This window comes from Taurulus bubalis, assembly GCF_910589615.1.
Source record: "Taurulus bubalis genome assembly, chromosome: 11".
NCBI classification, from domain to species: Eukaryota; Metazoa; Chordata; class Actinopteri; order Perciformes; family Cottidae; genus Taurulus; species Taurulus bubalis.
The window spans coordinates 6,846,257-6,868,717 of record NC_136599.1 but is presented as its reverse complement, the minus strand read 5'-3'; the positions used below and the strand labels follow the sequence as shown (position 1 = coordinate 6,868,717).

General features: G+C 43.7%; 1 protein-coding gene across 1 annotated transcript in view; it reads left to right on the top strand.

Annotated features, from left to right (window-relative positions):
- scube3 (signal peptide, CUB domain, EGF-like 3) overlaps positions 1 to 22,461 on the top strand; it is a gene marked incomplete at its 5' end in the record, with an annotated part of 67,323 nt that overhangs the window by 12,629 nt on the left and 32,233 nt on the right. Inside the window, 3 exons of the mRNA XM_079226555.1 lie at positions 5,045 to 5,167; positions 8,220 to 8,345; positions 16,589 to 16,723. Coding sequence (XP_079082681.1) covers positions 5,045 to 5,167; positions 8,220 to 8,345; positions 16,589 to 16,723 — 384 coding nt within the window. The remainder of the gene's footprint in view (positions 1 to 5,044; positions 5,168 to 8,219; positions 8,346 to 16,588; positions 16,724 to 22,461) is intronic.

Sequence of the window (22,461 nt, the reverse complement as noted above, 5' to 3'; positions counted from 1 at the left end):
TACTATTATTTAAGTTTGCTGGCGTCAGCGGGAGTAAAGCTACACCTAAGGGTGTCCCAGCTCCACTCAATCTATTTCTGTATCTGAAGGAAAGGTGATGGGTTGGAGGGGGGGGGGGGCAGATTTGGGGCAAAGCAAACAGCGAGGGTCTCAACACTCAAAGTAAACATTACCCTATGTTTGAACTACACGCCTTCGGCCCTACAGTTCTCCCACACACTCGCGCTCTGCCCTCTGAGTTTTATTTCTGCTAACACCCCCTTGAGCCGGCCCAGCTAAATACACTGCTTATCCCATGGCCGTCTCATAAATCAGGAAGGAAAAGCACCTCTGACAGGGTCTCACCTCCACGGCCAGCAGCCCTTAGTCGGCAGTTCTGAAGGGACTAGTTTAGAAGAAATGTACTAATGGCTTTTCAGAGCAACTTTCCTAATAACTATCTCAAAGGACATTTGGATGTTTTATCTCGCAAATGTGAAACTATTATAATACATCCTATTCATAGGATATTTATACCCCTCCAATAACTGTAAAGTCTGCTTTGCTGAGTCAACAGCATGTAATGATGCATTTAGGGATTCGGAAGTTCGACATACGGCAAAGTTTAAAGTTTTATTGAGCATACAATAGAGCATGAAGTGAGTCTGTTTCAGGAGAGAGAAAACACGCTTCACCATTGCGCGACTTGTTTTCGTCCAACAAAATCATTGAATTCAGAACTCTGAGAATGTCAATGGGTTTAAACACAGACTCGAGCTATTTGTGGCGTATGTGCATGAACCAGAGGAGAGCTGCAACAGCAGCAATATTCAAAATGACACATTCCTCGGAGGAAACTGTTTAAACATCTGAGCGTTGCCCAACATCTCTTTCTTCTTTGGGTTTGTTGTTTCGACTTTGTTTATTCATCCTTGTCTCGAAGCGCCGGCTTCATCCTCCGCTGCCTTAACTTGTTCCCAATAACTTTGATTCCTCAACACAAAAGAATGAATCTTTTCATCTCGGCATGAGTCAATTACCAAGGCTGCATTACTGAGCACGCTGCATGTTTTTTTCCTCAAGCATTCAGAGGAGCGTCCTGTGGACTGAACAGAAAGGTACACAAAGAATGTATTGATTCTGACATGTTTATTTTCCACGGCAAAGACATGTTGGGTTTCCAACAAGACCGGCACAATTATCCTTGTGTCCATGTGTCTGTTGGAGCGCTCCCAGTAAGATCTTTTTAAACAATGCTTTGACGGACACAGGCTATTGTTGTTTGTGGGCCAGGATCTCTTAATTTGTTTTTATTTCATTTTGTGCAGCTCACACCAAAGGCAATGTCAATGTGGGAGTCACAAATTGCTTGTCTCATTGTGTCTCGGTTGATTTTCAGATCTTGGTAAAAGGGTTTTTCACTGTAGACGAAACCGTTTTCACAGAAGGTTATTTGTTCAAATTCACTGTTGGATAAGTGTGAGCTGGTGCTGTAAGTGTACTATGCCATCAAAGTTAGATGTATAAGTCATACGTGCAGAAAGATGTGCAGTTGTTGTGCAGATTGGCCACTCTTTTATAGATTGGAGCAGCTTTTGCTCAGTTGATTACATATTTTAGGTAGTGTTACCAAATATAGATGCTGTTTTATTTCTATCAAACCCCGAAGGCAATGCAAGCTTCTCTTGATCATCGTCTGAAACTTCACTAATATAATAATATAGTATATCATAAGATGGCAGTTGCATAATATTAAAGGTATACATACTGGCCAATATTCTTTTGCACTTAACAATTGCCTGAAGCAACTAGAAAAGTGCACTCATTAGAGTGCAAATCTCCGCAAGGTGTGACCTTGACCTAAGTTATGCTCAACTTTTAAGCGGTTCAGTTATATTCAGTTATTCAGTTTTTCCATTTGCTTAGTGATATTTATATATGTGTTCATACATATATGCAATTGTCTCACATAGGCGTGCACATCAAGGCAGGAACATTTTGTAATTCACCGCTGAAGCAGCTGTTGAACACCTCCGGTCAGTTGAGAGTAGGAAGAGGTCAGCAAATCAATGACCGTATAAAAATCGTCAATACATATAATATTTTCAAAAGTGTGAATCCCTGCAACCACTAGAGGTCCACGAGCATCGTCATAAATGAGCACAAAGAATACTGGTGGCTCCAGCAGAATGCAAAATACACCGTAGACGGACACAGAGTAGCACACGCACACACTCGACTGAATACATCGTCTCCTGGCGGAGATAACAACATAAAAACAGTTTTGGATGCAAATTTAAAAAAGACAATTGGCATAATTGACTGTTTTTACGAACTCATGGTATATTTGTGTTTTAATTTCATCATTAACCTTTTAGCTGATGTGTCATTCTTTGTGTGTGTGTGTGTGTGTGTGTGTGTGTGTGTCTCCAAAGTAAGTGAGCGTTGGCAACCTTGCAGGCTGGTAAGATAAAGAGAGCTGATATTCCAGATGGGACATTAATAACGAGATGAAAAGAGGGATTCTTTGAGAGATTCTGTCATAATGAATATTAATTACTACAGAGACTTGGCACCAAGAAACCTGACAATGAGACAGATATTTTGTTGTGATTAATGCCTCCTCTATTGAAAAACACTTCCTCACACGGCCTCCCCTGCTCTTATCCCGGTCGACAGTCTGTGTGGGGAAAAGATCCTTAAGGACAATCTATATTGTTCTCACATAATATAAATCAATGCATCACTAAATGGCTTTGTGGAAACTTGGCAAGAGAGGAGCCACAACTGTCTCAGGTGCTATATTCCTGAATGTTGCACAGAAATGTAAACACTATACAAGCACACAAAATCTGACAAATCTTTACAAGAACGAAACAAATGTATGAAAATAAAACCTCAGCTGTTATGACTGTATTTGGATATTTCAATGTTCATGCTCAACCTTTTGCATTAGGTGACGAAAAGCAGATGTTTAACGCGCCATTTCTCAGGATGGTAGTGTCTGCCTGTCGGGCTTTCCGCCACTTTGGTCCCGACTAAATAATTGAACTGTTGGATTAAGATGACATTTTGTGCAAATATTGCCTCCAAGGGATAACTTCTATACATATTTTGGTGATCCCATTGACTTTTCCTCTAGAGCTGCCAGGAAATTGACATTTTGTTTTTTTTAGTGAAATGTTCCGACAACTATTGGATAGGCTGAAAAGTTTATTTATATGTCGCCCTCAGGAATGAATTGTGAGCATTTTGGTGATCCCGTAACCTTTAATCTGAAATAAGCAACATTAATAGATCCTTATATAAAAAAAGACCAGCCATATGTGGCCTGGCTCGCATTGAGGTGTGGCCAACATGTGGGCACAATCCTGTCAGTGCATCAAACACAGGCCTCGCATCATCATCATCATCATCATCATCATCATCATCATCATCGTCGGAGATCCTCTCTCGAGCGCAGGTCAGAGGAGAAAAAAAAAACGTGGCTGTAGCACAGCTGAGACCTGCTGTTGAGTTGCTGCTGATTAAAACCCAATATTTTTCCGCTTCAAAATAAAAGCTCACGAAATAACGGGACTTTTATTTTGTGAAGAATTTAACGGAAAAATATGTTTATCGCTGAATTAGCAGAACTTTGTTAGCAGGTATATTCCTCAATTTATAAAGAGGAACTAATAGACCGATTACAGCCGCTTCTTATAGGCGATCAATACACGATCACGCAGTTCTCATTTATGCGTCAAGCGTATGCGGAGACGGCTGAGTTCCAATCACAAAGGTCGCATTGAAAAGCCGACATCTGTCCACACCATCGCCGAGTTCCCCTGTAACCTCTGCAAACCTTTCAGTGCAATGTCATATTTGTGAAAGTATGAATCCGACCTGGTAGCCGCGTCTCCTTCCTGCAGCAATACCAGCATTAACACGGTGCTATTGAGAGGTTTCCACTATGGCCTGAAGGTGTTGAAACCCCTATTTTTTTACGTTCAGCATTGTGACACAGCTTTTCAAGTTTTGTGCATTATGCGCCGTCACTGTCCCATTCTCCACAGCAGACTTCACGACCTCCAGGAATAGGCAGATAGAGGCAATATGCTAAGCTCAGAGGTTTAGGTTGCAGGTCATTTCCCAGTGGGATCAGCCGGCTCCTGCAGAGGGCTTGTGATAAGAGTGGATATTGGAAGCTATGTAAACCTTGTTAAGCTGCCCTTCCCCTGTGTGCAGGGGGTAATCCTAAACACCTGGGCTAGTTAACTGGGATTTGGTGGGATTAGGGGCTCCATGAGGCAAACCTGATCATGCTTCTGGTTTAATCCATTTCCATTCTTATCTTTTCACATTCTCTCTTTTTAGAATTCAAACTCAACACAACTGTTTTTATATAGAGCTATTTTATGTCTGCCCATATCTGTTATTCAGGGCTGTGAGAACTAGTCGAGCATGAACATGGTCCATTAGTCCGGGCTTGAACATCCCACTTTTAATACTGTACATTGCATTTTAAAATCAAACGTGTGTTTTCATCCCCATTAAGGCTAATGTTTGTTTTAGAGGGATAATGTGTGTCGGTTTGGATGGATTTTTGATCAAATACCTGTCAAACGTTATTGCTTTATAATAATAATGATAACATTATTATTATTGGGGTGTTGCAGTTCATAGTTGGCATCTTCATTGGCCCCAAAGCTGTATTGTCTGATCCATTTTTTTCTTAATCCAATTCTTATTCAGGCTTTTATAAAATGTTCCTTTTTTCAAAATGTCATGACGCTTTTTTCAAAGGCAAATGTCCAGTTGGTCTGTTAAAGGTCACTGCAGGGAAATCAAGTGTTTGTGTTCCAAATTGTGGAACAAATGTTCTTTAAAATGGCACACATTTAGCCAGGCTTAACCTCACAATTATTGGCATATGATTTCTATTAACATTCACCCGTTTTTAGTATTTGGTCTTCTACTCCGAGTGGTGAAATTTTGTACAATCAATTATTTGCTTTGTCGCCTTCAACAAGAATGTTTTCGGCTTCATCCACTAACCGCCCCCTCCCTCTCTCCTCCTTCCTAGATGTGGACGAGTGCGCAGAGGCGCTTGACAACTGCAGCATCGATGCCATCTGCCAGAACACCCTGAAGTCATACAAATGTATCTGCAAGTCAGGCTATAAAGGGGATGGCAAACATTGTGAAGGTAACAGTTTTAACGGATTAATCTGCTCATTTCCAGCTGCGGTTTCGAGGCACGAGCGTCTGCTCCCCTCTGTCGGAGCACAGGGAGGACTTCTGACTGTACATTGAAGTAAAAGGAACTTTTCTCATGTTGATTGGCCTTATCCATCTGAACGTAAGCCCCCCGGGCCAGCAGCGGCAGGCTTGATAAGACCTTCTGTCTCACTCAACATAACTCATTAGCTTTAAGACTCTCCTGAAGAGGGAGGAGAGACGAGGGAGAGAGAGAGAGAGAGCGGCTGACCGAGGGAGGAAGGGGAAAGCCAGGTGCAGAGTGCTCCTTTGTGACAAGATGAAATGAAGCAGTAAATTTCCTACACATGTTGGAAGAGAGAATTAAGATTGTGGCTGAAACGGCGACCGGAGGCCTTGCCAAGCAGTCGGGGATATTTCCCCAGCCAGAGGCAGACCTCGTCCACTGTCTGTTTTTTTTTGTGCCTTTTCCAATGTGCCCAAAGCCTCGGGATCATTATATTCCACCATTTTTATTAGTATTATTACAAAACCATATTTCACAGTGTCCTTTTTTTTTGTGTGCCAACTATTATTATTCTTTCATTTACTTGACAGTGTTTTTCATGGCCTCCTGCCTGTAGGGCAGTAAAGGTTTGCTTTATTGAATCTATTGGATAAATATGTGCAAGGTTGGGTTTCCACTGAACTGAAGGTCAGATGATGGCTCCTCAAGGCCGATATACTTGGGATGTCCAATTTTAAAAATTAGGAAATATGACAAAAGGTTTCAGTAACTGGTGGTAACATCTGAGGAGCATCCCATTTGACCGCCTGTTGAATGGAGCACCAGCATGACACCTACTTGTGTTACAATAGAGCAGCAAGACATGGTTCATGTTTAGCTTTAGTCATAGCTTCAATATAACCTGTAGTAGCAGCTGAGTTTTATGAGTTGAAGCACAAGGTTTTATCTTCAGGGGCGCTGTTAAAGGACAGGTTCACAATTTTTTCAAATGTCTTTAAAACAAAAGACAGGTGCCAATGTGGACGTCCAAACAGGGTTTGCTTGCTGTAAGTATTCCTCCTGTTCACGCTGATGTCGGCATCCTCCAAGTTTCCCTGTTTGCGTTTCCCGGGACATTATTTTCTTGCTGAGCTACGGAGGGATGGGAACAAAAAGAGTGATTCAGCCTTCTTTGTGTTTACTGTGCCATTAACCGGGGGTTGGTCCGTGTGCGCTTCCATAACCCGTGGGCCGGGGGTGACAGCAGGCACTAGAGTGACTCACTATCGCCTCTCCAGGTAAAAGTGGTCAAGCGAGAAGGGCGGGGTTAGCTGGTTAGCTGGTTAGCATGTAACGTTCAGTAGAGATCTGAAGCCTTTTCACATTCTGTTGATAATGTTATTTAATTTAATTCATGTTTTCAACTAAAGCTTTTTACATATTTCCCCCTTTTAAGGTATTCGGAGCCTCCTTAGTGGGCAAAATATGACAATGAACTCCAATGACTAACCAAAACACACATTTGTGAAGGTCAAAAAAAGTATACAAAATATTTTAATTACTTTAATTTGCATTTCATTTTACTTCATTCTTTATCTTCTTAACATAGAAATAAGTCCAGGACTTCATCTTTCTAAAGTCTGGTACAACCTAAAGCCTCAGAATATTATACTGTTTTACATAAATACAAAAAGACAAATCTGTATATTTAAAGAGACAAAAGTTTGGAGTTGACTTCGGAGGACGTGACAAGTGCCGGATGAACACAACTTCAAAGCAATTGGAGAAAAATCCCATTGTTTACATGTGGTGGGCGTTTCAGGTTTAGAGAGGAGTATGAAAGTGATGGCTGATTGAGTGCTGTGATCGGGGAATGACAGAGCCGTGTGGGAAGTGCAGAAGCTGGTAGCAGGAGAGCGTTTCCTTGTTTCAGTGCCACCCCGCTGCTGTCAAGTCCAATTAAGCCCAGAGTGAGAGAGCCTCACAGAGGAGCTGAGCGACCGGGATCATCGGCCCTAAATGGGCCAGTAAGTGCTGACTGGGAGTGCGTTGTGTTCTCGGTCCACCTTGTCTGGGACTCCTCAGTAAGGGCCACTCGGCCATCATCATAACCGTAGCAGACAACTCCTCTCAGGATGTCATGCCAATCTGCAGTCTCTCTTTATCTTCCGGCCGCTGCTCTTGTTTACGTGTCACATTTCTTCGGTTTTAGCTGCTCGGACTGATGGACTTTAGTTATCGATCAATGCATCAGCCCGATGGTCAATATTAGCCTACTATTAGCCGGTAAACGTCAGAAATGTCAATATTAACGTAATGGAGATGTGTTTCATTGGCAACTAAATATTATTATTACATTTTCACATGTATAAATAGACATTTCCTTATACATAGCTACAGATTGTCACAACTGACTTCCTTCTCTGGGTCTCGGTTGAAAGCTTTTAGTGCCCCATTCTGCAAAAAAAATGATGTTTCATAGGCTTTGTTGCATCCTGCCAACAATACAATTCCAAAGAAAAAAAGTAACGGCATGCAATTGGGGACATTTTTTAATGATTAAATATGGCATAACATCTTGGCAATCGGTATGAGGGGTTTAAAAATACTACATCAGCGAAACTCTGGCATATACCCAGGTGACATCCGTAACAGGTGAACCAACTGATTACCACAGCTGTTGCTTCCTCCCAGCTTACCTCCATAAGAGCTCTTGTGAAAGTAGAGATGGAACAAAAGAGATTATTTTAATTGTCTGTGTGGTACCAACTGTCCTAACTGCACTCTGGTTTTATAGGACCATATTTCATATTGTAATAAAAAGCTTGTTTGCTTTCTTGCAGATATTAATGCACATATGAGAGATAACTTAGTACCTTAATGCTAAGCTAAGCTAACTGTCTGCAGCTTTATATTTAACAGACAGATATGAGAGTGGTATTGATCTTCTCCCCAAAAAGTCCTAGCGGTTCCTTTTATGCGTCTCCTAACTCCTGACTGGATCTCGATTGTTTAAAGTTCTGCTCTCTCATCCTCGTGTATCTTCTCTCTGCAGATGTCGACGAGTGTGCAACTGAATACAACGGTGGCTGCGTGCACGAGTGCATCAACATCCCAGGAAATTACAGGTGCACATGCTATGATGGCTTCCGCTTGGCACATGACGGGCACAATTGTCTCGGTGAGTGTGTGTGTGTGTGTGTGCACTTAACACTGTGTGTGTGCTAAACTAATTGTTTTACGTCGTTTTCCATAGCTGACTTAATTATGCAGGAAATCTGTGTTATATAAAAGGCGTTTGTCAGGAAAACGCTTGCATTAAACTGTGAATGTCATATTTCACACTCGACCTGACAGAAGCCATGTGGTTGCAATAGTTCTCTGTGCATTCATAATGTCACATCATGAATGGTAATATATGTTTCTGTGCTGAATTTAGCTCTTATTAGACTGCGGCATTAGAAATGGACCCTCATTTCACATGGCAGGTAGTCTCCAAATGTGTTTTCACAAAAGAAAAAAGGAGACTTTTATTTCATATTTTTTTAAGTCTCACGAAAAGTGGTGAATTTATGAAGAGCTTGACCCTGAGCGGAGTGCTCCGAGTGAGTCGTCAGCCAGCCGTACTTTCCCATGGTTTAATATTTCACCAGTGTGCCATTCATATTAACCTCTTAGAGAACGTATTATGCTTAAAAGGTTATGAAATGAAGGGGTGGGGGGAAACTCATCTTCCTGCTGCTGGGAGCTACTAAACATAGACATCACCCCACACCCCCTCTTGCTATCTTTCTGTCTGGTTGCTTCTCCCCCATTCACCCACCCTGCATTCCTTTGTTTTGTTGTGAAAGTCAGACCCCGCTGCTCCTCAGAAATCACCTCTCTTGGTAACAACCTCCGCTTGGTTTTGAAAGCCGGCTCACCCTCATAGCTGCAGTGAGATTTTTTTTTTGTAAAGCAACTTGCTCCATTGGATTTCACATTGAGGTGAAGTGATGACAGAAAAAATCGGCACTTAAAAGTGATTCACTGGGAAGGCTCTTTTACATGTGGGCACGCGAGGCAACACACTCGTATCAGTTTACTGGATGGGCGGCGTTCAATGCTGGGATTAAAGCAAAAAAAAAAAAACTCCCATCTTTTCAATCGATAATCAACCCGCTCTGACTTGTTGATGTTCTCACGTCTCAGATTCGGTCTTTCTCTCACTCTTACTGTATTTGTCTCTTTGTCTCGCTGCGTCTTCCTCGCTCAGGCGCTCGTACCTACAGTGTAAAGCAGGGCTATTTTCCAAGCCATTTAGCAACGGCTTTCAGTTGAGCGTGGATCATTTGCCGTGCCTTGGATCAGCTCTGGCCTTACATGCAGCTGTGTAATTGCAATATTTGGTTGTGTGGTCTCTGCTGTTGCATCAAACGGCATTGATACCTTTTTGATATACATTTTCATAGTGAAACACAAGAGTTTTTTTCTCCCCCTGACATGTTACATTTTTTCCCGCAGACCTGTATGCAAGGAGGCAGAGATCTGATTCTCGGTTGAGATCTGCCTCAGAAATTCTCTCATATTCCTGTGAAGACATCGATTCAGTTAATTATTAAATGAGGGGATGTTTTTTTAATGCAAACAAGGCTGCCATACCCACATAATGGTGTATGTAGCTGTCAAGTACAAATCCAACTCTTGCCTTGAGACCCGAAAGGACTCTAAAGACATCTTTTCGCAAGAATTTAACTCCTTCTAATGCCTCCGCTCTGCTCTGCTAAAGGAAATAATCCTCTGCACAAACACAAGAGAGGAGAGGAAGAGGTATAGCCAGGGTTTCATGTTTAAGGCCCCAGCTTCCTCTTCCAGGTTTAAGCTCCTTTTGGCCCCTGAGAGAAGATTAGTCCCCTTGGCCCTGGAGTGGAGAGCCTAAGCAGCTGGTTCCCAGGCGAGGTCAGACCCTAAGAACCCGTATAGACCAGATGTGCCCGAGGCTGCAGAGAAAGAGACATTCACCTGATCCTCAAAAGTTCACTTTACAGTCTGAGATCTTTCAGGTGCTTCTCTGTGGATTTACCCCATGTTTATTTCTCCAAAAAGCTCAAGTGATTTGTTTTTTTAAAAGGCGCTTCTCATGGTTACATCATCGCATAAACTCTCGGTGGTGTCCATAACTTCTTGATCTCGGCTCTCCGCTTTTCTTTAGCCAGTAGGCACAAATGTGTCTGTGTGTGTCAGCTCAGGGACACGAGTTAGGCCAATGCACGCTCATCCCTGTCCATGTCTTCTTTGTTTGCTCGCTGCGGCACGTGCCACACGGCCGCTTGTAATTGTACATGTTGGCAGCATAATGACATTGGGCGGTGGCAGAAGGCGGCGGAGCGTAAAGCAGAACGCTGCCTACTGCGCCTTTTTTTTTTTTTTTCCGAGGTCTCCTCTGACTGCCCTAAATCCCACAAAGATGTCAGGAAGTCAGCAAGGTGGAAGCAATGCAATATCACAGCACACTGCTCCTGTCTGTGCAGAGTGAGATGTCACTCACTGTATAATTCACCTCACAGGGAGCTATTGTACCCTCTCAGAACACACAGAGGAGAGGAAGTGAAGCATATAAGAACTTGATTACATCTTCTATAACTGTCACGACTATTATCTCGCAGAGGTAAGGGAGGGATGGTATTTAATCACCACACGTCTTTCATGCCGAGGCTGTAAAGGAGTTTTACAGTCTTAGGAAAAACAGAGGAATCAATGTCAATTTAATCCAAAACACACATCCTCTTTAGAATGAAAACCAGATGCAGGAAGGCTATTAGCTCCCCACTGTAGCACCACCGTCCCCACATTTATGACCTATGTGTTTTGGTTGAGGTCTTCCAGAAACCCAAACACCCTCTTATCATTGCTACTTCGTCGAACTCTCTCAAGTAGCTTAATATCGCAAGCATCTGCGCAAATACTCCCCATCTCCGCAACCACAAATCACCACATTTCACCTCGATCTGGAACTAAGAGGCACAAATGAAGATGTTTTCTTATGCTGCCATAAAGTGGAAATGCCACAATCGCATGCAGCGAGTGTGACTCACTGGGGGGAATAAAAAGCAGGATGAATGAAATAGACAGATGTTTGACAGAGAGCCACTGTGCTGTAAAGGATACGCTTTTATCATTGCATGTTTACTCATATTCATCACGCTCTACTCTGTACGTCTTCCATGTTGCCCCCCGTGAAACAGATTTTGGATTTCTCTCTGATTTCTATTGACCAACACTGATTTGGTTTGTATTGATTCAGTAGTGCTCAATTCCCTGTGCAATCTATAGGGAAATGAATGCCCTTTTACTTTAACCTTCCCCAAAGACGCAACATGATCTATAACACCAAAGTATATACAGCTTTGAAATGGGCTTTTGAAGAACTGCGGTGAAACAGTCACGTCAGTTAACACCGTTTGGTGTTTTTGCAAATGTATTTTTGAGAATGTCCCTCAATCTTTTTGACAGAAAAGCTTCATCTACCACAAAGTCTCTCGAGTCACCGCCTGGCCCGAGCCCGTACCCTTGCAATTGTAAGCCTTTGGGATCACGTTGCAAGGTTGACTAATCAAACAGAAGGTTTCAGAGTGATGTATTATTGACCTGGTCCTTGATGGCGGGGGGAGAAAGAAAAAAGTAGTCATCAAAGAGCGTCACGCTGATTTGCTCCACAGCCTTTGCTGCGCTCTTAAATGCATTCCTTTTAACTGCGTTGGCTACTCTTCCAAGGCGGTGATGATCACGTCCTCACCCTTCACTTGTGCAGAAAACGTTTGATTCTCGTCTGGAAGAGGGCGCTTTTAACCGCCACCGCCAACTCCTGAATATGTGGGGTTGAGTCGGGGAAGTGATGATGTGAATAAACCCGGCTCCCCTTCCAACCCAGAGGAGTTCAGAATAGGAGAGACACTGCTTCAAGCTTAGCACTAACCCTCCTCACGTCCCCGCTGCCGATGCAAATGCTCCCCAGTTAGCAGTCACTTTGATTGTTGTGACATGCACGGATCGAGTTTGGACAAGAGGGTCTCTCCACAGTTCAGAGGAGAAGAGCTAGAGTGATGAGTTAAAGGACGGATTTGAGATTGGTGCATTAGCCTGCTCCTGAAGAGTATATCAACACACTCACACACTCTCTCTTCTCTCAGGATTGTTCAGTCCCATCCACCATGAAATGAACAATTCCAGCTGAGCCCACTGGCAGGGCTTTGGGGGAAACTCAAGCCTGAGATTGGGTTTAGGGATGTAGCAGACTGGGAGCCGTCAGCGCAGGGCCTCTCGTCTCCTTGGCATAAAGCTGTCCACCCAAACACTTATCCTGAGGTTTTTGTTTTTAAAATACTTCCAGACTTGTTTTGGAGGAACGTAGAAAGGCCTTTTTAGCATGATCTTAGCACAGAACTCAGTCAGAGATTGGCGGTGGAATCTTAAGCATGTGCTTATTTACCAAAATGGTTGAAAAAGTCTGAGTTCAATTAAAGCTGAATTAGTTTTTCTTTATGTAATAGCATAAAACTGATCCCTACCTGCTGTGCAACAAAGGCTACAGTAAACAGAGATTTAAATCGCGTTTGCGTAGCAGATGTGGATCCATTGTATTGAACCCAGCGGACAGGAAGCGCTGGAACTAATAAATTGTTCAAAGCTCATTACTGTACGTGTCCTAATGAATCAACCTCCAGTTTGATTTACACGTCTTTGATTCAAGTGAGCATGTGCAGATGAAAGATCAGGACTTCCTGCAACATATCAAGCCGCGTGTCTGGAAGTTTGCGAACACAAAGCCACTTTCAGCGTCTCTGAACTCGGTTGCCCCCTCAGGCCGGGTTCAAACCTGGCGCCTTTGCTCACTGGGTGAAAAATGCGCCGTGTCATTGAAGCCCTCAGAAGCGACCCGAGGAAAAAGAGGAAATCCTGTAATCCTGTTTTAAAATAAGAGAGGATCTTGTTTTAATTGGAGCTGGCTGCGTATGTGCCAGTCCTGCCCCACTGACACGGAGCTGCTGCCTGTTCATCCACCAGAGCGACATCCTGCAGTCCAGCAGCTGCTCTGCTGCCTGTCGCTGCACATGGCTCCGATTTTCTGCCTTATTAAAGAGTGTGAGCCTCTTCGACTCCTGTAAACGAAATGCCCAAAGAGGCCAGTGTCCGTCCCCTCACCTCCTTGTCTCTGGTCTGTCTAGACCACAGAGACGGTTCTGTCTGATCCAGGCAGAAGCCGAGCAGTGGGATGGATGCATGGACAGCTTTGATGACAGGCAGTGGTAGTTTTTCACTCTGGGTCAGCAATAAATGCCCTCAAAGTTGCTGAATCTTTTGAAAAAATGTGAGCAAAAGAGTTGAGTGTTTCTCCAAAATAAGGGTTCAGGAGTTTCTGCAAGGCAACCGCCATGTTTACATGACTAAAGCTTTGCGCAAGGCCAAATGTTATATATACAGTCAAGGCTATCTGAGAAACCAGCGGACATGGCCTCCGCAAACACAACCAATCTCTTAATCTCTCTCCGTTTGAACCCTCCTTTTCCCTTCGTCTCCTCGAGTGAAGCAGGGATAGAGCCGAGACCTGTCTCATTTTTCAGAAGTGAGGCAGCCCTTTTAACTTGATTAAGACGGGTTTTTTTCCCTCCTCGTTCTCTCCAGAGACTTAAAGGAAAAAAAAAAAAAGAAGAATTTAAGACCAAATAACATGAGCACTTCTCCTGGCCATGCCAGAACCCCTTTCCGCTTGGAAATATTTGCTTTGGACGCCAGCCTTGCCCAGCACACAACACAGGCAATTATGGGAGCTATTTAAACAGGAGAGATCTACTGACAGGCGACGCCTCATTTGGAGGGATGAAGGAATCAGGAAATGAAACCTTCATTGATGCGTCGTAGGTATGGAAAGAGAATTTCCCCAGGCCTCCTGAGGCCTTGTGGGCCTTTTTTATGCATGCGCCGAGGACCGTTGTATTTGTGTAGCCTTTTACATGTTAGGATTTTTTGAGTTTGTGAGTGTGTGAAAAAGAGAGAGAGACTTTATGTGTGTTGGGATGTTTTCCCGTATGAGTTGTGGAGTTTGGCTTTTTTTTCTTCTTCTTTTTGTGCCTGCGAACAGTTTATCTGTAAAGGTGCAGCTGTGGGTTGTTGGCAGCTTTCGTCAGCTCAAAGGTCCTTTCTCTGTTGCTGCCGCTTTCATGATGGGGAGATGAGACCGCGCGGCCAACACCAAGGCAGCCACGAAGTTGAATGAAAGCCCGTTCAACTACTTTTTACTGAACTGTCCTTCTTTTACTCTGATATGAACTTTACGGATTTATTTTTTCCTATGAGTGCACTGGCTGCAGAGTGACGCTTGTCCCAACAGCCTCAACTGACACGACACACAGTTTTCAGAGGAGCGAGACACTTTTGCTGATGGAATGTGAGAGTAGGACAGCTGACTTGGCAAAGGTCACGAGCGCTACCTGCCACTGACCTACTTAAAAACCCCAGAGGTTTCTGTCCCGTGTCTGTCTGTGTGCGTGTGTGTTTATGCATTTGGTGAAAAGTTTCTATGTGGGGGGAAAAAAAGAAGAAAGAAAGAAAGAAAGGAGGATAGAGTGAAGTTTAATTTCAAACTCTGCCGGGCTGAGAATTCCCCAGAAAGGAAACTTAATCTAGAGGCCTTCTCAGACTGGACAAATAGACAGTAAATTAGTTTCGCATGACGGTTTAATAAAAAAAAAAGGCCTGTGTATACAGCAGATTATTGATGGATAATGTTCCAGTGTGGTCGGTAGTGAGGGACAGAGCCCGGGTGTGCGGGGGAAGAGTCACCTCCAGAGCCAGAGTACAGTCACGCACATGCTACGCTCTGCAGCGCGGCCGACAAACAAAAGCAGCAAAGAAAAGAAACGACATTGTGCAATATCTTTCATGTTGAAAATAAACAAATATATCAAAAGATTTATAGCTGCTCCACCGCTATTCATTTGTTTCTTTTGTTGAGTCACAATAGTTTTGTGCCATTAGGAGAGAACAGCTGGAAGTGCACAATTCATTATCGGTGGAAACGAAGTCAGCAACTCTCGTTTATGTGGTCAGTTTCACATTTCTTGCCCCGTGGCAGGACGAGGCCTCCGGCGACACCTTTGTAAATGCTCTGCCTTTGTATGCACTTGAGGTGGGTTCACATGGTTGCTTGTTACCCTCCTGCTCCCCCCTCCTCCTTGTGTCTCGTACTCTCTCCTCTTTCCATCTCTACTTTTCCTCTCCCTCCCTCTCCCTGCATTCCTCCCGTCATGGGGCTGACAGACACTCGTCATCAGCAGGTACTCTGGTCCAGGTGGATCAGGTTTCCCACTTGGTGGAGATTCTGCTGCATGTGCATTTTTACGGCTTAGTGCTGCACAGTTGGAGGCTTTCAGTGCAACTCCGTGTGCTGCCATGTCAGATAACCATTAAGACAGACACGGCCTCCTCAAACAGCTTAAGACGAGCTCCTCTGGCTTTTCATAACAGCCAAACACTTTTTTTCTGCCTTGTGTTTTCCTTTTGTTTGACATTTGCATTCAGAGAACAACCTCTGTGGTTATTGTACCTGTTTTGAGTTTGGAAATGAGAAAAACACTTATCTTAAACACTTTAAATGAAAAATTAATTCTTCCAGGAAGGAAGAAGCCCTTTTTTAACTTGAATGTTTTCAGTCAAATAGTAATACAGCATTTATTTTTCTTTATCAAACAGTCAGGTTTCATGAATTGTATCGTCATATTCAAAAGGTGGATTGTTACCATGTACCTTTACTCAAATATTTTACTTTAATTACAACATTTCAGGTACTTTAGTATTTAACATTTACTTGAGCTTTGCTTATGAATTACCATACATTTAACATACAAATCATATAATGAGCATATGAAATTAAATGAAATATTATGCACTTTTACAGATTAAACTACCCAACATTATATAAAATAATTAAAACTTGCTCAACCAACTGCAAATGTAAAATGTGGCTTACACATTAATGCACCACTTATAATAATCTAATACTCTAAAACTGTGATACTATGGGTCATTACTTTAAGTACATTGAGTTGATAATGGATACGTCCTCTTACTTAAGTGACATTTCAATGCAGGACTTTTACTCTGAGTGCTTCCCCCATTATTATTCATAGCACAGAATAAAATAAAGCAATAAAACCTTACTACGGTACTTTCAGAAGTAACGTTGGTTCAGAGAAGATCTTTCATCAACAATTACTTTCGCTCTGTGTATCACGTATGTTTGTTCCCGCCGTCTCTGTTTGTCATTTAGAGTTACTTGCCCATTTAACGGGTTATGATTTGACACCAGACAACCTTCAGACAAACGGTAATCTGTGTCGTATTTGTTCTGTGTTATTAATTTGGTTTTGTGCGTCTGTCTGCTGGCAGATGTGGATGAGTGCTCAGAAGGCAACGGCGGATGCCAGCAGATTTGTGTCAACATGATGGGCAGCTACGAGTGCCGCTGCAGAGAAGGATTCCTCCTGAGTGACAACCAGCATACCTGCATCCAAAGGCCTAAAGGTTAATCACACACACACACACACACTCTGATGCTTTATGGAAAATATCAGAGAACATGTGTTGTTCAGTAATTACATATTTGACTCAGGGTTAGATATTACTGTATGTTGGTAAAGCTCATTATTTTAAACCTTTAATAATAATGTGCAAATTTGAGCTGAAAATGTGATTTGGTCCCAACAGGTCTGAATGAAAGGTGAGCAATGTTAGGTGTCTCAAGTCTTAGAGGACAGAATAAAGAAGAAGAAAGGGAATAAATCTCTTTTAGTTTTTTTCCCACCCTTTCAAATTGAACCAATCTAGTGCTTGGCAGCATTTTTAAGGTATCGGTGGTGTGAGAGTGGCCTTCGGGGGACTGTGAGCGGAGAAAACAATTAAAGGTGCAGCCCGGGGCAGACACACCTCTTGTTTATGGAGCGTTCCTGTGGGACGGAGACGTGACGGGAGAAGGTACAGATCCAGCCCGCTCTGAGGCAGACCTTTACAACGTCACCGCTGCATGCAAAGCAAAGCAGCCAGGAAAATATCTCCTATCTGCATATTGTCTTGTCACGGAAAATGCAGGAAAAGTGGTTGTCGTTTGTAAAACGGTAAATGGTCTTTGCATTTATATAGCGCCTTTCTAGACACACACACACACACACACACACACACACACACACACACACACATTCATACACTGATGGCAGAGGCATGTAAGGTGCCACCCGCCCTTCAGGATCTAAACTAATGCGCATTCACGTACACTCACACAGCGAAGGTACGGCCTTTGGGAGTAATTTGGGGTTCAGTGTCTTGCCCAAGGACACTTTGACTTTCCCAAAGAAGGCGCTGGGGATCGAAGCGCTCATTCTCTGATTTAGAGACCGCTCTCCGGTGGCTGTATGTCTCGCTAAATCGTGAAACGCCGAGAGCATTTTTCACAAAAATCTGTTGATTTACAGCGTGTGCTGGTTTTAGTCCGTTTCATTTGGGCGGTTGTATATTGTTTCAGTGTCAGCCTTTCCATTCGCGGTGCCAAAGACATTTTTGGTGAATCACTTAAGAGTTATTTTCCCGATTAATCTTATTATCATTATAATGTAGCAACTAAAAGCCAACCTACAATTCTTTCAAACAATAATAATACTCCAGTGTACTTTTTCCATCTTTCAAAGGAGGATAAAACCATGTCTTGGCATATGTCTAAAAGTCAGGCAATTATGTATGTGACGCACTGTCAATTTCTGCGACGAGCTACTTTCTGGAGCGTGTTATTTTCTGAGAAATGATAATGCAAAACCTTATTTTCACTTGGTGAACGAGGGCCGCCCATTGTTCTCCAAACCCCAGTAGTCTGGAAAATGTTTTGCCCAAAGTGGACCGAAAGCAGATCCTCTTTTGTTCCCAATAGACTGGTGGAATATATTGTTGTAACATATTAAACTCATTATTTCAATTTGACCATATGGCGATGCCACAGTCTGAGTGCTGAAAAAACATGACATCAAATGGTGGATTCGGAGAATCGTGAGACCCTTACTAATTATTACACCGACTTCAAAAGCAGAGATATTTTGTTGCCGGATAATTAGGTAATTGGGATTTTCTCTCCAAAATATGAATATAATTGATTACGTTTCCCTGTGCTGTTGCTCTTCTCTTCTGCTCTGTGTTTGGTCGACTCCAGAGACATCAGAGAAACTGAGCAGCTGTTATCGCCATCACAAAACCCATTTATTCAAGGGGTAATTATTCAGCCGTCCACACATTCCTCGGCTCCGCCGGTTCCGGCCGGGACCGAGCTGTCGATCTTTCGACTTCCTGGGGTTCGCGCTTCGTCATTCAGAAAGCCTCGACAGCATGTTCGTCAGGCTCGGAGCGCCTCTTCATCGCCGCCCTCCTCTTTGTATGTTAACTGCTCGTGCTGGGAGTCATTAGACTGTGATGACCCCCGAGTCCCCTGGATGGGGGAACCGAGGATCTTGGAAGTCCGGGATATGAGATCAGTCTGGCCTTGAACTGTCAATGTTTACATTTCATAAACGCAGTGTTATTTGAGTGGAGAGAAAATCTGGTTCTTGTGTTTCAAAGCACTACTGCGATATCTGTCAGAGGCAGACCCCCACCGTCTCTCCTTCACTTCCTCTATCCTTTCTTTTTCTTCCTTGATAAATGCCCTGAGTTCCTGTTAATCTACCATTTCCATATTAAATTTGTCTTTATTGCATCCAGATGAGACCCATTTGGCGCAAGAGATTAAAGATGCCGTAAATCTCCAAACTTCCTTCACTCAGCCGCTCTGTCATTGCTTCATTATTTTTTGAAAGACTAACAGACAGAACAACTACTCATCTGCTTATTATTACTGCTCTCATTACAACAGTGTGCGTCTTAGGCAAAATGGAAGTACTGAGGAAGTGACTCGCCAAGTTATTGGACAATAACCCTGCGGAATAGCTGCAAATATCACTTTCCTTGCTTACTGGTTAAAAAAAAAATAGTGGCTCAGAAGGAGGAGGGGGGTCATTGAGAAAATTAAAACTGATCTAATCTTCCTGCCAAGTCGTTTCAAATGCAACTCTCCATCCATTCTGCAACGGCCCCTCTTAAAGAGCAACGCCTGGAGTGCAGTTTGCTCATGAGCATTATTGTTCTCATTAAAAAGACATCAGCTTTCCATTTCTTTCATTAATGGTTCAGGTGTTCCCTGGGCAACTTCTGCAAGTCTTTCTGGGGACACTGGAGAGCCGGTCACTGCTGGTAGTGTGTGTGTCGCTAACGGTCTGTTTCCCCCGCTGGTAAGAAGCCCTTGTTAGCAGCGAGCCTGTGCCAATTAGGCAGCAGGGGTCTGCCAGCCTCCCAGCTAATGACACGGCTGCTGCTGGCCCGTCTCTTATTAGACCTGCCCCTGCTCCTCTGAGCAGGAATAGCTCCGGCCAAATGAAGGCACCCTCGTCTAGCTGGCCAAAATGTAACAGTTCATTTATTCTCCCCAAACATTTCTCCCCGTCAAGAAATAAAACCTTTTGAAAGGCCAGCCAAGGTGCTTAGCGGTTGATAGGAATGCCATTCAGGTCAAGAAGGGTTCCACTGCTGTGCATTTGATTTATTGTCTCTTTCATATAGGAGGATAACAGGGACGTACTGTGTGTGCGTGAGACGGGAATCCAGCTCATTGGAATTCTGGATATTCAAGCTCGGTCAACCCACACATCCATAATTTTAGTCCTTATGCATCATCCGGTCGGGCAATTACCTTAAGTGTGCACTGATGGGCTGTTATGAGCCACATATTGTAACTTTTGTTCAGCTTAAAATACACCAAATATGATTACGTGACTTGAAATGTGAATCTTCACTGCAGAATTACTTGTGAGGCCGTAGAGCTGATCAAGTTTAACTAGCACTAGTTAAGTGATTGCTGCAGCTTTTAACAAGAAGTTGAGTCCTCTTGATCAAACTTCCTGTCACTCTGCCAATCACTGTGGCATAAGTGTGGCTGGCTTTTGTTTTGGAGAGCTGTTGAATAGCAGCAGACAGTCTGAAGGTCCACACCAGCGGGGTCGTTACATTGCAGCGTTTGAAGCTCATTGCGGGGAAAACTTTGATTACGTGAGCCCTCGAGGCTTCAGCAAGGTTTGCAGTCGAAGTGAAAAGAAAAATCAATAACTTTGAGTTTGTTTTGGGCCGCTAAACACAATGTGTTCCGTTGGATGTTCAGATCATTCTTGGTATTTACTTATTTTGCCATATTGGAAAGAATAATGGAACAACTTCTTGAGCAATTGTGTTTGATCAGTCACCTGAATGTGGTTACAAGCATTACTCTTTTTCTCTACAGTAGGCGTCCTCTTTCCAGGAAATGTTTACTTTGTCAAAGAAGCTTCCTGTGTTTACAGCTTTCATTAGCTTCCCCTCTCATTTTCATTTAATCCTGCTGGAGGCACAATCGGACGCATTTTTGAAATGCCATTTTGATGCGTGTCCACGTCACGATATGTGTTGTCTGTGCTGGCCAGAACAGCAGAAGTACAAGGAATTTTCCAATAAAAGCGATCAAATCCATAATAAATGTTTGCACCATTATTCTCAATTGGCTTTGCTCGTCAGCCGTCACATTCCTCCTGTGTGAAATCAGACATTGGAGTCATTGAACCCTGCTTTATGGATGTTTTGTTCTTATCGTAAACTAACTGGCTTTCATTGACTGTGATGTCCATTGTAGCAGACTGTTTGGACATTTTAAGTTTATGAAGTAATGCGCTGCTCAAGGGCCAATTTCCATCATTCCAATGATGCAATGTTTAATTCAGAAAACTCAAATATATAGCCATTTGTACTGTGGATGTCCCGCTGTGCAGAAGCTGACAGGGTTCTTACATGTTTTGTTGGTTCTCAGCAGGCCTGCCTGTCTGTGCATTGGCCACAGAACTGTTTTTACAAGTGCAGAAGTCGCTGCTCCATTGCTCTGCAGCCCAACCGTATAACCAGGCTCTTTTCCTTTTCTAGGGAAGTGGAGCGAAGGGAACGCCGCGCGCTCTGCTCCCACTGCTGCCTATTAAGTCCCTCCCGTTAGTCCAGCCGCGTAGATGAAGACATTCGGGACACTTTACCGTCCCACTTGTCTTTCTCCGTCCACCCCCGCGTATGTTTTGTTCTTACTTTCCCCTCCCGTCTCTTTTCCTACATTATCTTCCCTCTTTGGCCAGACCCCCCCCCCCCCTCCACCCTTGATCAAATATACATCAGTGGCCCGGGCTTTAGCAAATGTTGGCTTGCCTTGCCACTGAATTCCCCGTACCTCATTTGAGACGGGCATCCCTTTTTGCTCGTGGGTTTGCTGAAGGCCATCACTAAAGCTGGCCAGCCCAGCACGCTGCTGCGGACTGCCTGAGTGCCAGTGGGGTTTTTCCACTAACACTTGGCTGTCGTGGCTTTAACCAGAGGGCCAGACTGAGGCAGATGCCTTCTTCAGCTGCCTCTCTCCTTTTTTTTTTATTTTTTGGAAAGAATGCGACTCTGTAATAACATACTGTACCTCCTCCTATCTTTTGTCTTCATAAAGAGAGCTGTTGGGAGGACGCCTGGCTCCTTCGGGACCGCACAGTGAGGTGACCTTGATAGAAAGAGAGGAGGAGTGAAGGCGAGAGTGGCACGTCCCCAGCAGGTGCTGAACAACTGTCTGTGACACAGATGGGCAGACGCACACAACCTGCATACATTATGCAAATACACCTGTGTGTCAACGCACACGCATATCACCTGTTTTACGAGCTTGAACGGATTAAGACACTATGATTTCTGGAGCATATGGGCACCTTTTTATAGCATGTATGCGCTTTGTTCTTCGAAGCACAGTATCCTCATGAAGTTGAACATTAAGCGCTTTGGCAGTGACTTTCTGCTCGATGCCGTTTCTTCCATCCTCCGGTTTCAGCGCTGTCAGTGGCTCGTCTCTGAGAAAAGGGAGTGAAATGAGCGGCCCCAAAAAAAGGCCTCGGGGAGCTGTGGAAAATCAGCGCTTCCACAAAACAGACCAAACAGTAGCACTCGGGTGGATTCTCTCGGCTCTCTGTGAACGGAGTCGTTGGGGAAGAGTTACTCCCTCGACAGACCGACTGCCCCGTTGCTCTCTCCGGCCATCTGCGTCGCAGCACAGCTCAACTCAACCCAATCCAGGTTCAGCTCCTTTGCCATTCTCCTTTTCATGCGCTGACATTTTTATCCTCCTATTAAAACTTTTAAGGGCCCATTAT